This window comes from Xyrauchen texanus, chromosome 40, assembly GCF_025860055.1.
Source record: "Xyrauchen texanus isolate HMW12.3.18 chromosome 40, RBS_HiC_50CHRs, whole genome shotgun sequence".
NCBI classification, from domain to species: domain Eukaryota; kingdom Metazoa; phylum Chordata; class Actinopteri; order Cypriniformes; family Catostomidae; genus Xyrauchen; species Xyrauchen texanus.
Genome location: NC_068315.1, coordinates 35,591,640 through 35,608,185, shown reverse-complemented (window position 1 = coordinate 35,608,185; position 16,546 = coordinate 35,591,640). Strand labels below are relative to the sequence as shown.

The 16,546-nt window shown below is 36.8% G+C and overlaps 1 protein-coding gene across 1 annotated transcript in view; it reads right to left on the bottom strand.

Moving 5' to 3' along the window:
- zgc:174164 (uncharacterized protein LOC570656 homolog) overlaps positions 1 to 16,546 on the bottom strand; it is a 65,354-nt gene that overhangs the window by 13,492 nt on the left and 35,316 nt on the right. The window contains exons 9-12 of the mRNA XM_052112715.1: positions 6,526 to 6,695; positions 2,329 to 2,419; positions 1,932 to 2,059; positions 895 to 1,066 (exon numbers count right to left, since the gene is read on the bottom strand). Of these exons, the coding sequence (XP_051968675.1) occupies positions 895 to 1,066; positions 1,932 to 2,059; positions 2,329 to 2,419; positions 6,526 to 6,695 (561 nt within the window). The remainder of the gene's footprint in view (positions 1 to 894; positions 1,067 to 1,931; positions 2,060 to 2,328; positions 2,420 to 6,525; positions 6,696 to 16,546) is intronic.

Here is a 16,546-nt window from a genome sequence, read left to right as displayed (position 1 = left end):
AGTCTCTCTTCGCAGCTTATTCCCAATTTAAATCAGACTGATGTTGGTCACAATGCCACTAATAACAGATAGAACTGTTTAACCTTTAATAACGGCAGTGTGTCGTCACACATTTGCTTAATAATTCCTGATTTGTATTGCCACGAAACACCAAAGGTAGTAAAGAAATCAGAAATACTAATGATTCCTCACAGGAACCTAGACAACTTATGTTTGAAGTAGTCATAACTGTTTCAAAACAAACAAAAGTTAGCAATTCACAATTAATGTAATTTGACTGTAATTTTGGTCAAACTTAATAAAAATTTTCATTTAACTTGAGTTAATCATGAAAAAACAATGAACAATATATTTTTACAGCTAGTTAATAAAATACAATTGTTCATTGTTAGTTCATAGTGCATTAATGTTAACTAATACAACTTGTGATTTTAAACGTATTAATATATGTTAGTATAGTTCATTAGTTCATGTTAACTAGAGTAATGTTGTTAAATAATATTAACAAATGGAACCTTTTGTGTGACTGTAATTTTAGTGTGTGGGGCATGAACATAACTGCAGCATATAACTTGCAAAAGTGTGGCAAAGGCCACTTTAAATAAAATCAGTATCGGCTGATCTTAGTGTTTATAAAAGGAGATTGTATCGGCCTCACATTTCCTGATCGGTGCACCACTATCCTCAGTCATCATTCACTTCATTATACAGACAAAAGATCAAAGTGAACGATCACTGAGACTAAAATCTGTTTTGTGTTCCAGTGAAGAAAGTAAGTCATATGGATCTGGAACAACATGAGTTTTGTTTTGGGTGAACGGTCCCTTCAGCTACAAATACAAAGTTGGATGGAGCTTGTACAAACTTTAACTCTTTACAAAGTTGAGCTCTTGCCTGCGGTGTGCCACAGTCACACTCCTCTCCGCTCTCCAGCAGGCCATTTCCACACCGCGGTACGCTGATGATGTTATCCTGAGAGGGCGGATTCCTCAGACACACGCCACCACCACGCAGAATCAAGCTCTCAAAATTACTCCCACTGCATTCACTGAATTTAGTCCCTCCACTGCAAACACAACAACACGTCCACACAAACCAAGAATGTAATGACAGTCAATGGGAGAAGTGCATTTGACACTGGTTTCACTGATAGCTTCAATGCAGAAATTTGGAAGATGAATTCAAAGCAATAAACATTTAAACATTGCAATATAATAAATACAATTAAAATAACAAACATGTGTCAAACTATTATATTATAAGGAAAACGTATCAATTAAAAGTCAAATATACAATTGTGAAATCACTCTAGACATTAGTTTCATATTAAGCTGGATGTTTGGTATCATTATAACATGATTTTTTAACAACTGGTATTGTCCAAATCTGTATGATTTTATTTTTTCAGTGGAACACAAAAGAAGATGTTAAGCAGAATGTCTGAGCTGCTCTTTTTCATAAAGTGGACTAGGGCTGTCAAGCTTAAATACAATATAAAAGCACCATTACAGTAGTCCATATGACCCGTGTGCTTTATTCCAAGTCTTTAGAAAACTTCTCCACCGTAACTCTCAAATCCCATTCAATTAAAACAATCTAGAGTCAAGAAGCGTTGTGGAGGGGAAGATTTTCAGTGTCTTACATTTCGGTCTGTTTCATAAGCTATCGTAAGGCTTCAGAATATCATGCACAAAATGTATGGACTACTTTAATGGTGCATTTTTTTTTGTCATTTTTGGAGCTAGACAGCCCCAGTATCCATTTAGTTTCCCTTTATGGAAAGGATCAGCTTGGACATTCTGCAATATCTCTACATTTGTTTTCCACAGAAGAACAAAAGTCCTATGGGCTTGGAACAACACTAGGGTGAGTAAATGAAGAAGAGTTTTCTCACTGATGAAGGTCGATATTCTTGAACAGGTGACACTGACCTGGCGGTGGCTGTCATGATGCAGTTCCCTTCACAAACACAGCCGTTGCTGTCATGGTTCATGCCCAGGTTATGTCCCAGCTCATGAGCCAACACAGTGGAGAAGTACTGCAGACCGTTGCCACTAAACTAAGATGATATTAAAGTGAAGAACATGACATTAGAGTCAGCTTGCTGGCAAATAAATGTATGTGACACAACAGAAAAGTAAACTAATTCTTGCAAATAAAATGAGGTCACATTTCAATTAGTTTGCAAACACAGCTTTCCATGAATTAAATATGCTGGTTTCAGATTACTGCCTTCAGATACAGCTCTGAGGACTTTAGCATACAGTACTTAAGACTTATTGGTATTCAATAGAGTCCAAATGATTGACGAAGTATGAAAGTTCTAACCACATTGATTCCTCCTCCATTGTGAACGGAGCACACAGCCCCTACGAAGGCCATTCCAAGTACACCTCCAGGGTACGCTCCTGATCGCCCACTTTAAGAAACACAGATCATGTTACTCAGAACATACACAGCTCTGATATCAACTACATCTGCTGGCCTCTCTAAGACACAAGGTGAGACTAAAAACTAAATGTTTTTCATTTTGATTTGTTCTGAGCAAAAACTGTATTTTTTCAGACGTTCCGCAGACTCCTTTCCAAATAGTAGCCGGTTAGAACAAAATAAAAGAATGGTTAATAATGTTCTTTTTAAAATGACAGTACTCTGTGCTCAGTGGTGGGTGAAATACCAATTGCAACAAGCTCTGGAAAAACAAGCCCAAAATATGCCACTTGCCTCACCAAAACACTGTAAGTGAAAAAAGTTAAATATGAAAAGAAATGTTCCTGTGTGGTGGATTTATCAGCATATAAATCATAACAAGCAAACAGTTAATTAACAGTTAAGTATCGTTTTAATTACAGGTCTGCTCCTCATTCAATCTCTGCAGCATCAAATCTGTATTAATGCATCATATCTAATAATAATTCAGTGAAGACTTGGAAACCGCTGATAAATGTACTTTTACCTCTAATATTCTTATCATTGTATCTGGATTAGCATTCCATGTATATGTAGTAATTATATTTGTTAAAAAGGTCTTCGTTCAGAGAATGTCACTTCCACATCGGGCAATTAGAAATGTGTGTTGTAGTAGTTTCCTTCAGGATCAAAGCACATGCTTCATTTTTACAGGCAACATGGAGTGATGTAGTTCCAAAAATATACTGTGATAAACCCTTTGACCTTTGGTTTCAATGCAAAATGATCAGAACCAAATTAACCGGTTATAATTGGTTATCAGCCTTTACAAATGTTGTTTTCATGCCGGAATAATTGAAAACCACTTTGTTTCCATTTTCGGTTACACTCTGCATAAAATTGAGTTTGTTTTCAGTTTTCGTTCCTTGAACCATTTTTAGTCCCTGCTCAATTGTGAAGGCTGCTTTAAAAATAAACTCTGGCCTACAAGTAATTTGGAGATTTTTTGTGAAGACTGTTTGTGAAGGGTTTACTTCTGAAATAAGATCAAAATTACTAGGGTCAGTGGGGCACTTGTATGTTTGGGGGGGTGCCCCATGATCATTTGCAAGAACACATTATAGTGACCACGAGGAGTTTACCCCATGTTACTCTACCCACCCTAGCAACCGGGCCAATTTGGTTGCTTAGGAGACCTGGAGTCACTCAGCATGCCCTGGATTCAAACTCATGACTCCAGGGGTCGTAGACGGCATCAATACTCGCTGAGATACCCAGACCCCCCAGCCATGATCTTAAAACTTTAATGTAGTTGTAAAATTGTTGGAAATTGATTAAATTGACAAGCAGAGTTGGGGCAGGACATATATTTGTTAAATAGCCAATAGTCTTAAGTTTACATCATAGTGAAGTGTGTCAGGTGGTATTAGGGGGAGGGGCATTCTCATTCAAGAGAGCGTTTGATTGAACAAAAAAGTCATCAACATTTTTACTCTGTTTTCCCGGAAGAGAAAGACTATGAAGACAATTTCTGCTGAAAGACTTATCGCTACAGATGCTAGCCTCAAAGCTAATAGACATGAAGTAAAAAACACTTCTTTAATGTTAATCTATGTCCAGCCTTCTGAGCACTAAATTAAATGTCATAACATTAAAGCTGTTTGTTCCGGTAACGATAGCAGCTTTTTCCAGCTTAGGACTGTATATGATCTGCTCCATCATTTTGAGTCACCGAAGCATAGAGCCTATATAAAATGAGACGGATTACTGGCATACTTAAGAAAGGAGATATATCGCAGCCTTAAGAACAGGGCCGGAGCTACCTATAGGCGAACTAGGCAGTTGCCTAGGGCCTCCGCCTTGGAGGCGGGGCCTCCAAAATAAACACAAGCTTATCCACCAATCAAGAGCAGCAAAATACTATGCTGTTTGTCCATTGGATATAACAATTGTCATTCACCTGTAGTTAAACCAATTAATATCACCGTTTACATGCGAGTCACTCCCAACCTCTGAATTTATGAATGAAGAGATTGTAGATGAATAAAATCCAACGAACTCATCCTTCAGGTGCTGCTAAGCGTAAGGCTAAGCAGGCATGCAAAGAAAGTGCAGCTCGTGATTCAGGTATCATCTGTTTTTGAGTGATTGTAATGTATTGTAAAAAATAAACTGATTCTAACGATCAGCGTCATTTTGAGATGGATCATTTGACGGTTATTTCCAGTTCAAAAGAGCGCGAGCACCGTTGATGGACTGAATTCGCTTCTGACACTTTGAATCCGAGCGTATGTAGCTACAATGCAGACTTTTGTTAGAAAAAAGAAATACGTTCTAAATGAACCGTCCGAAAGAGTCTGATTCGCGGAAATGAATCGGACTTCCAGTCACTGTTGGAGAGATAGAGGCGAATTCATGATTAACTGTTGAACTGAATCTTACAAAGGAGTCGATTCTCCTCTATGGAATCGATTACAACCTGTGGAATATAATCTTGATTCCTAACGCCTCTAAATCAAGGAATCGATTCTTTTAGAATCGATTTCCAGCCCTAGTCAGGAGCTGACTCGCAAAATACTACAGAAAAAGTCAAGTTTGTCAGTCAAAGAGCAAACGCACTATACTAAAGCATTGTTTATTATGTTTTAAAACAGTCTGTATATCTTCTAAAACGCAGATGTTTAGCCTACATTAACTGCTCTAGTCTATCATAATAGACTATAGACCATAATAGACTTCATTTTCATAGACTTTTCGTTTTCCAATCATAAATACTGTTGCAATACTTATTGAAAATAAGTATGCAATCTTAAGCGTATGAATAAGCACACAATTACAGTTGACGAAATTAACTTGTCTTTTCACTTCCACTAGCAGCTGATTTGTGTATCATAAGGTATTTCTCTACAATACATACCTAATATGACTATATTTAGTCTATCAAAAACAAAACTGTTCATTATCCCAAATAGTGGGTTAGTGTGTTACCATAAATAAATTACTGAACAAATTACTGCAAAAAACTTCCTGACTGCTAAAAAAAAAAAAAAAGATGACTTTTCAGATGATTTTTTTTTTGTTTACCTTAATTAAAGTTACATTAATATGCACATTTAAGTAAAAATATAAAAATACTGATAACAGGTTTTGTATAAATAAAATGGTTTGGAATCATATTTGTTTTCAAGTCTTTTTTATTAAATGATGTTTTATTAACAAAGTTCGGGAGGAGCACATTCAGATAATCAAGGAGATAAGAGGTATATATATACTGCAGACTTACCTCTGTTCATTGACAGTTTATCAGCATCCCTCCACCGCCCCCATCTCCTCACTTTGATTTTTAATAATCTCTTATTGGATGTAAACAACACAATCCAAAATACAATGCAATCCAATGTAATGCTGTGTAAATCTGGCCAAAATTCAGAGCCTGGAGCCCTCCCCTGGACAGCATGCCAAATACGCATAATCTTTACTCTATTTAATTTGATGTAAGTGTGAACTCGTGAATTCTGAAAGGTGGAGGGGAGGAGGGCATGGCGGGGGGCCTCCAACATACATTTTGCCTAGGGCCTCCAAATGTCTAGAACCGGCCCTGCTTAAGAATGCACGTACCGCTTTACAGGTGAAATAGCCGATCACCTTTTAGATAAAGACATCACCTGTCAATCAACTCGAGAACGTGCTTGTGCATTTGCTGAAGCAGCCTAAAAACTTAAATTCTTTAGTGTAATCTGTGGTAACAAAGCACAATTTATGATCCCATTGTTGCCAGTTTACTGATGATTTTAAATATGTTCTTTGATGGTAATCTTTAGGTCTTTCCCCATTCAAGCTGTATTTGTAGCCATAGAAAAGAGCATCCACAGGCTGCTCGAGGGCATTAACAACATGGCTACCAAGTGACCTGACTTTTATGCACCAAAGGGAAAAGGACCATATCAGCTTTCTAATGATATATTACTGTTCTACTCCAAACCGTTGCAGCAGTATATTCATTTCAATGCTTTTCTTTTTACTATAGTGCATAAAACTAAAATCAAAGTGAATCAAGATGGAGCGGGTTTCTCATTTGTTGAAAACCTTTGAGTAATCTCCCTCTGGTGTACTCACACAATGAGCTGGGCCACATCATGTCTGAGTCGAGGTAAAAGTTGTGTCCTCCTCCATTGCACAAACCTGCCCAAAACCGGTCCAGGACTGCCATCCACATCAAACGGGTTCTCCTTGTCAAAGATCTCCAATCCCATCAGTGATATGCGGATATTCAACTGTTTGTAGTACTGGGGTGAACACAGGTCACACATATTTCATTACATTAGTCTATAATCCATTAATCACAATAAGCAATAAGGCGTTGTTATTAATCATGCACCTTGTTTATGATATGATGTATATGCACTATTGCAATTTATATACAAACACTTTCACCAGGTAAACAGCAATAACATTAGAGCGACCAGCAGTTGGAACATCCACTATGACAAACAATACTACGATTTTGCAATATTTAAAGAATATACAAAAGTATTCACACATTATTCACTTGGGTTAAGGCTAACTCAAATCCTAATAGTGTTAACACGAGAAGGGCCTAGCATGCGGTCATCCGATCTTTGCACTCAATCCATTCCAGGACCCTACTTTCTTGACTTTTCCTAGATATTTGAGGTTTATCGCCCAGTGTGCTTACATTTTCAAAATCGCACCAGGAAAAGCTAGTTTAAAAGGTATTTTGCTTCTAATTCTGTGAATTGATAATAGATTCATTGAAAATAGACAGTAGACCTATAGTCTATATATTTCAAATAAGGCAAGTATCTACGTGAATATATTGTGTATATAATCATACATTTTTGTACAATATATATATATATATATATATATATATATATATATATATATATATATATATATATATATATATATATATATATATATATATATATATATATATATATATATAGATACAGATGTCGACTTTTTCACTTTCCTTGTGCCGTACTTCATTTGCAACAATAAATGGTAAAACATAGATCCTTCCGTTATTTAAAAAATATAGGCTACTATGGGTATACGGTCTATAATTTGTTATTGATATATATTGTATTTAGCTATAAGATAATACACTTTACAGGTAAAGCTGTAGCAAAGCCTCATAAAAGATAGATGATTTATATTGTGATTGACCTATGTATTATAATGTCTCCATGGTATTTTGTTTCCTATGTGTATTGGCCTTGGGGTTTCCTATGTGTATGGGAGTGGGTTTGCGCATAGCGCAAGTGTCGTCATCCGAGAGGGGAAGTGTGTAGTATATGAGGAACGAACATTTCCGTCATAGGGGCGCGCGATTGTTTGTACGATCAGATCAAACCCCGGGACTTTTGAGTGGACGCGAGGGAGCGAACGACAGATGTCGGTGGATTGTTTATCTGTCTCATTGTGGAGCTTTCTGGGATTCGATTGCTCAACTTTGAGGACTTAAAACGGACACGTTCTGCACGAAGTTGCTCACAGACTTTTCTGCCATGTTGGTGAGACTGATTCATACTTAATAGGACTATGAATATGCTGGACTGGAAAACTATATGCTCTCGTAGCCGCACTTATAGAAAACACACGCGTGTGGGGTTATTGTGTCTTTGTAAAGTTGTGTAAATCTGTTATATACACTTTGGTGCATGAACGAACTGAGTGTGATATTTTGCCTCCTTTATTTACTTTCCCTAGAAGATTTATGATTTCTCTTGATGTAAATTTCTCAGTATATAACGGGGAAGTGTTACAAAGCAGTCAAATCTAAATACATTTGTGAAAAACTCATTGTAAAAGCTTTCTTTTCTGTGCATGTGTTTATACGTACATGTGCGTGTAATCTGTCATTACCTTGACTGTAATTAATAATACAATTATTATATATTATTATTATTATTAAAATTCATTAAAAAAAAGTTGGCCTATAAATGCTTATAGTGCATTTATTTATATATATATATATATATATATATATATATATATATATATATATATATATATAATGCATACTAATGAACCACGAACAAAAATATGAGGTTAATTTGCAAATATGCATGCAAATTTCACCTATTCAATATATAATGACGCATCAAACATTATTTGAGGGCAATTGACAAGTAAGCTGATAAATGGGTGGTGCTATTATGATCATTGTATCGAGTGCTATAAAGTAGCCACAGATTGCCTGGAGCTCACTCAAAAAATCCTGACAACCCTCGGGGTACAGCTCAAGAGGCCAATATAATGAGAGAAACCCCCAGGGCCAACATCTTATGCCAAGGACAAAACTACAAGTCCATTGAGTAGCTTACAGTGTTTCATTGACACAGAAATGTGGCAAAACATAGGAAAGAACACTGATGCAGATGCTGGGCAGAATAATGCTGAAACATTCACAATGACAGATGATGAACAAAGCATTTGTTGTTCTCGATTATTTGAGAGGTGTTATGGGAGGCAAAAGCATGAGATTGGGTGACTTTTGGTCTAATGAATTGGAACACTCTTTTTTTCAAAGAGACAATGTCACGACAGAAATGCTCTATCTGCGCTTTGATTACAAGAACACGAGAGCTGCCCGCCTTGTGACAGATAGATTCTCCATGAAATTTGGCATAAAATTCTGGGTGGCTGCTGATGTTGAAACAAAATACATGCTGAACGCACATCCCTATCTAGGGAAAGACGACAGTAGGCCGGCTGGTCAGCGGTTATCGGACAATGTTGTCATGTGTCTGGTCGAGCCTTTCCTGGGAAAGGGAAGAAATGTACAGTCAATTTCTTCACCTCGTTGCAACTGGTAAACAATCTCTTGGCAAACAAAACCACCATTGTTGGCACAATGAATAAAATCAGATGAGAGATTCCCACATGTACACAGTCTGTCGGTTGAGTATACCGACACATAGAATATATAAATAGCACTAATATAGTAATTTTTTTCCTTTTTGTTTTTTAACCGTTTTTTTTTTTCCTGGGTAGAATATATTTGTATTTTATCTTGCGTATTATAGCAGAATGTATATTATAAAGGAAAATTCATATATTTTTGTAGCCTATATCCCCATTTACTAAATATTTACTATTTACCAAAAAGCCAGAAACACGTGAACAATTTAAAGTTTCGCCCCCTTTTTTTATAGTTGTTTTTTAAGTTCAATAAATGGTAAAAATGCATCCTCTCTCATGTCTTTATTGTAAACTACACACACAAAACAACGACCCTTATACACCATGGGCTGTTTTCACAATGGAGTCAATGTGTGTCTCCCACTTCAGGTCCTGTGAAATGGTAGTGCCCAGGAACCTGAATGCCCAAATTAGCATTTCATTGTGTGTGGGAGAGGGGGTTGGGATGTTGGAAATGTATATGGTGGAGTTATAAACATCTCAACATTCACAGTTCAAATGACTGATTCAATATCTTAGTTGGCAGTAAAATAACCTGAATGCTGTTTGGCTTAAACTCTGCATATCAGATCACCTCAATGCTTTCAAATTGGAGTGGTGGTGGTGTAGTGGACTAAAGCACATAACTGGTAATCAGAAGGTCGCTGGTTCGATCCCCAAAGCCACCACCATTGTGTCCTTGAGCAAGGCACTTAACTCCAGGTTGCTCCGGGGGGATTGTCCCTGTATTAAGTGCACTGTAAGTAGCTTTGGATAAAAGCATCTGCCAAATGCATAAATGTAAATTGCAAATCATATGGATGAGTGAAAAGCCAAATTTTTATGTAATCCTAACCTCTGAAATGTACTGGTTATTTTTGGGTAAATTGCTTTTCTCACAATGTTTACAACACAAGCAGTCAAACATAAATACATTCGCCTACAGCTTCTTTCACACCCTCACCACATTCAAACGAATCGAAATATGATATCAATTTGCAAATACTAAACTGATAAGTAGTTTGTAGTTTAAAGTAGTTTGTAGTTTAAAGTAGTTTGTAGTTTAACTTAGTTGCTAGATAGATATAGACACTCAGATAGATACATAGATAGATAGACACGTTTTTAGCACTTTGCTAGGCGAAGCTATCATGTGTTAGCATGATGCTAGCACATTTTTAGCATGTTTAAGCACTTTGCTAGGCGATGCTAGCATGATGTTAGCACGTTTTTAGCATGTTTTAGCACTTCGCTAGGCGATGCTAGCATGTGTTAGCATGATGTTAGCACGTTTTTAGCATTTTTAGCACTTCGTTAGGCGATGCTAACATGTGTTAGCATGATGCTAGCACGTTTTTAGCATGTTTTAGCACTTCGCTAGGCGATGCTATTTCGATATGTGATTTGTTACTCGGTTGCTAGGGTAACCCCATCTGGTTGCTAGGCAGTTACCATAGTGATACTAATGAAGTGTCCTTGCCATCCTGAGTGAAATAAGTCAACCCGGAAGTCTCGACTATTTTCTGGTGCAGAGATATGTGATTTGTTACTCGGTTGCTAGGGTAACCCCATCTGGTTGCTAGGCAGTTACCATAGTGATACTAATGAAGTCTCCTTGCCATCCTGATTGAAATAAGTCAACCCGGAAGTCTCTACGTTTTTCTGATGCAGAGATATGTGATTTGTTACTCTGTTGCTAGGGTAACACCATCTGGTTGCTAGGCAGTTACCATAGTGATACTAATCAAATGTCCTTGCCATCCTGATTGAAATAAGTCAACCCGGAAGTCTCTACGTTTTTCTGATGCAGAGATATGTGATTTGTTACTTGGTTGCTAGGGTAACCCCATCTGGTTGCTAGGTTGTTACCATAGTGATACTAATGAAGTCTCCTTGCCAAAAACAAATCACATATCTTTGCACGACAAAATAGTACAGACTTCCGGGTTGACTTATTTCACTCAGGATGGCAAGTAGACTTGCCGAAGTTTTGTACGGAGATATAAAAATAAAAACTAGAAAAAAAAGTTAGTCGAGACAAACTTTAAGTTGGCTTGTGAAAGTTTGGACCAGAAAGTTTGAAGTTTAAAGTAGTTTATAGTTTAAATTAGTTTATAGTTTAAATTAGTTTGAATTTTAAAGTAGTTTGAAGTTTAAATTAGTTTATAGTTTAAATTAGTTTAAAGTTTAAATTAGTCTAAAGTTTAAAGTAGTTTGAAGTTTAAATTAGTTTGAAGTTTAAATTAGTTTGAAGTTTAAATTAGTTTGAATTTTAAAGTAGTTTGAAGTTTAAAGTAGTTTATAGTTTAAATTAGTTTGAATTTTAAAGTAGTTTGAAGTTTAAAGTAGTTTGAAGTTTAAAGTAGTTTGAATTTTAAAGTAGTTTGAAGTTTAAAGTAGTTTGAAGTTTAAAGTAGTTTGAAGTTTAAAGTAGTTTGAAGTTTAAAGTAGTTTGAAGTTTAAAGTAGTTTGAAGTTTAAAGTAGTTTATAGTTTAAAGTAGTTTAAAGTAGTTAAAAGTTTAACTTAGTTGCTAGACAGATAGATAGACACTCAGATAGACAGATAGAGAGATAGATAGATAGATATTGACCCTCAAATAGATAGATAGATAGATATTGACCCTCAAATAGATAGATAGATAGATAGATAGATAGATATTGACCCTCAGATAGATAGATAGATAGATAGATAGACAGACAGATAGATGCTAGCACGTTTTTAGCATTTTTTAGTACTTCGCTAGGCGATGCTAGCATGTGTTAGCATGATGCTAGCACGTTTTTAGCATGTTTTAACACTTCGCTAGGCGATGCTAGCATGTGTTAGCATGATGCTAGCACGTTTTTAGCATGTTTTAGCACTTCGCTAGGCGATGCTAAGCATGTGTTAGCATGATGCTAGCACGTTTTTAGCATTTTTTAGCACTTCGCTAGACAATGCTAGCATGTGTTAGCATGATGCTAGCACGTTTTTAGCATGTTTTAGCACTTCGCTAGGCGATGCTAGCATGTGTTAGCATGATGCTAGCACGTTTTTAGCATGTTTTAGCACTTCGCTAGGCGATTTTAGCATGTGTTACCAGTGTAGACTGATTCCCAAACAAATGACTCTAATGAGCCGGTTCTTTTGAATCTACAGTGTGAAACCTACAGTGTGACCAGTGTAATCTGATTACAACATTAATGACTCTAATGAGCCAGTTCTTTTGAATCTACAGTGTGAAACATACAGTGTGAGCAGTGTAGTCTGATTACAACATTAATGACTCTAATGAGCCGGTTCTTTTGAATCCACAGTGTGAAACATACAGTGTGACCAGTGTAGTCTGATTCCCAAATTAATGACTCTTATGAGCCGGTTCTTTTGAATCTAAAATGTGAAACATACAGTGTGACCAGTGTAGTCTGATTCCAAAATTAATGACTCTAATGAGCCGGTTCTTTTGAATCTACAGTGTGAAACATACAGTGTGAGCAGTGTAGTCTGATTCCCAAATGAATGACTCTAATGAGCCAGTTCTTTTGAATCTACAGTGTGAAACATACAGTGTGACCAGTGTAGACTGATTCCCAAATTAATGACTCTAATGAGCCAGTTCTTTTGAATCTACAGTGTGAAACATACAGTGTGACCAGTGTAGTCTGATTCCCAAATGAATGACTCTAATGAGCCAGTTCTACAGTGTAGTGTTAAAAAAGTTTAACTTAGTTGCTAGATAGATAGATAGATAGATAGATATTTACCCTTAGATATATAGAGAGATAGATAGATATTTGTCCTCAGATAGATAGATAGATAGATAGATAGAGAGAGAGATAGATATTTACCCTCAGATAGATAGATAGATAAATAGATATTGACCCTCAGATAGATGCTAGCACGTTTTTAGCATGTTTTAGCGTGTGGCTAGGAAGATTTTAGGTCATTACTTTTTGGCTGCTTGATAAAAGAAATCCTCTGAGGGAGAGAGAGAGGGAGAGATGCAGGGCTGACAGGCCCTTTTTGTCTGTGTGTGTGAAAATGTCAGTTGGAATTTGAATTTCTGAACATTCCGCAATGTTAAGTCAATGGGAGTTTTTTCCGAGTTTGATCGTCATTTTTAGGAAAACCGTAAGTCCGATCAGTTAGAAAAGATATAGCACACTATTCGGGATTAGTCTGAAGGTCTGTGCCGAGTTTGGTGCCTGTAGCTTAAAAGCTCTAGGAGGAGTTAGATATAGAAATTTCAGAGTAAGAAGAATAATAACTAGAAAAAGTTCGCTGAGACAAACTTTAAGTTGGCTTGTGAAAGTTTGGACCAGAAAGTTTGAAGAAGTTTAAAGTAGTTTGAAGTTTAAATTAGTTTAAATTAGTTTAAAGTAGTTTATAGTTTAAAGTAGTTTGAAGTTTAAAGTAGTTTATAGTTTAAATGAGTTTAAAGTTTAAATTAGTTTAAAGTAGTTTGTAGTTTAAATTAGTTTAAAGTTTAAAGTAGTTTGTAGTTTAAAGTCGTTTAAAGTTTAACTTAGTTGCTAGATAGATAGATAGATATATAGATAGATAGATAGATAGACACAGATAGATAGATTGATAGATAGATATTTACCCTCAGATAGATAGATAGATAGAGAGAGAGAGATAGATATTTACCCTCAGATAGATAGATAGATAGATAGATATTGACCCTCAAATAGATAGATAGATAGATATTGACCCTCAGTTAGCATGATGCTAACACGCTTTTAGCATGTTTTAGCACTTCGCTAGGCAATGCTAGCATGTGTTAGCATGATGCTAAGCACGCTTTATCATGTTTTAAGCAATTAGCTAGATGATGCTAGCATGTGTTAGCATGATGCTAACACGTTTTTAGCATATTTTAGCACTCGTTAGGCGATGCTAACATGTGTTAGCATGATGGTATCACGCTTTTAGAATTTTTAGCACTTCGCTAGACGATGCTAAGCATGTGTTACCATGATGCTAACACGCTTTCAAAGCATGTTTTCACACTTCGCTAGGCGATTTTAGCATGTGTTAGCATGATGCTAAGACGTATTTAGCATGTTTTAAGCACTCGCTAGGCGATGCTAGCATGTGTTAGCATGATGCTAAGACGCTTTTAGCATTTTTTAGACTTCGCTAGGCGATGCTAAGCATGTGTTAGCATGATGCTAAGACGCTTTTAGCATGTTTTAAGCACTTCGCTAGGCGATGCTAGCATGTGTTAGCATGATGCTAAGCACGCTTTTAGACGTTTTAGCATTTTTTAGCACTTCGCTAGGCGTATGCTAAGACGTTTTAAGCATGTTTTAGCCCTTCGCTAGGCGATGCTAGCTTGTGTTAGCATGATGCTAGCACGCTTTTAGCATGTTTTAAGCACTTCGCTAGGCGATTTTAGCATGATGCTAGCACATTTTTAGCTTGTTTTAACACTTCAGCTAGTCAATGCTAAAGCATGTTTTTAGCATGTTTTAAGCGTGTGGCTATGAAGATTTTAGGTCATTACTTTTGGCTGCTTGATAAAATAAATCCTCTGAGGGAGAGAGAGAGGAGAGATGCAGGGCTGACAGGCCCTTTTTGTCTGTGTGTGTGAAAATGTCAGTTGAGATTTAAATTTCTGAACATTCCGCAATGTTAAGTCAATGGGAGTTTTTTCCGAGTTTGATCGTCATTTTTAGGAAAACCGTAAGTCCGATCAGTTAGAAAGATATAGCAACTCGAGTCAGAACAGTTTGAGTGTCTGTGCCGAGTTTGGAGTATGTGGAGTTAAAGCTCTAGGAGGAGATAGATATAGAAATTTCACCGCTAAGAAGAATCGGAATAATAATAAGTTTAAGTAGGATTTCAGTAAGTTGGCTCTCACAAGCCAACTTAACTAGAAAAAAAGTTAGTCGAGACAAACTTTAAGTTGGCTTGTGAAAGTTTGGACCAGAAAGTTTGAAGAAGTTTAAAGTAGTTTGAAGTTTAAATTAGTTTAAATTAGTTTAAAGTTTAAAGTAGTTTATAGTTTAAATTAGTTTGAAGTATAAATTAGTTTGTAGTTTAAATTAGTTTAAATTAGTTTATAGTTTAAAGTAGTTTATAGTTTAAATTATTTTAAATTTGTTACTCGGTTGCTAGGGTAACCCCATCTGGTTGTTAGGCAGTCACCATAGTGATACTTATCAAGTCTTCTTGACATCCTGATTGAAATAAACCAACCCAGAAGTCTCTACGATTTTCTGGTCCAGAGATATGTGATTTGTTACTCGGTTGCTAGGGTAACCCAATGTGGTTGCTAGGCAGTTACCATAGTGATACTTGTCAAGTCTCCTTGACATCCTGATTGAAATAAATCAACCCAGAAGTCTCTACGATTATCTGGTGCAGAGATATGTGATTTGTTACTCGGTTGCTAGGGTAACCCCATCTGGTTGCTAGGCAGTTACCATAGTGATACTAATGAAGTCTCCTTGCCATCCTGATTGAAATAAATGAACCCAGAAGTCTCTCTGATTTTCTGGTGCAGAGATATAGTTATTGCTAAATGGTTGCTAGGGTACTCTGTTTAGTTGCTAGGGAGTGGCTTGACAGCTGCCAATCATGAAACTCCAAAGGCTGCTTGTCAGTATGAATGATATAAACCAACTCCCATGCCTCTGTGGCATTCAGAATGGAAGATATCCCTCTATGGATTTTGGTTATTAAGGTGCTCGACAATGGTTGCTAGGGAGGGGCTAGGAAGTGTTGAGGTGATTCATGATTGGCTGTTTGCTGCCCCGAGTCAAACGAGACCACCCTTGTGTTTCTATGACACTTCTATCCGGAGATATCCCTTTGATATCTTTCATTAGAAGTCTATGGGAGTTGTTGCTAAGGTGCTTTAAATTGTTGCTAGGGTGTGGCTTGATAGCTTCACAATGATCCAGAGAGACTGATTGGTCGTCTGAGTAAAATGAGCCTGCCCCCTTGTCTCTATGACACTGTGATCCAGAGCTATGTTCAATACAAAATCCCTATGCAATGAGGGAGAGAGAGAGGAGAGATGCAGGGCTGACAGGCCCTTTTTGTCTGTGTGTGTTCCCAAATTAATGACTCTAATGAGCCGGTTCTTTTGAATCTACAGTGTGAAACATACAGTGTGACCAGTGTAGTCTGATTCCCAAATGAATGACTCTAATGATCCAGTTCTTTTGAATCTACAGTGTGAAACATACAGTGTGACCAGTGTAGTCTGATTCCCA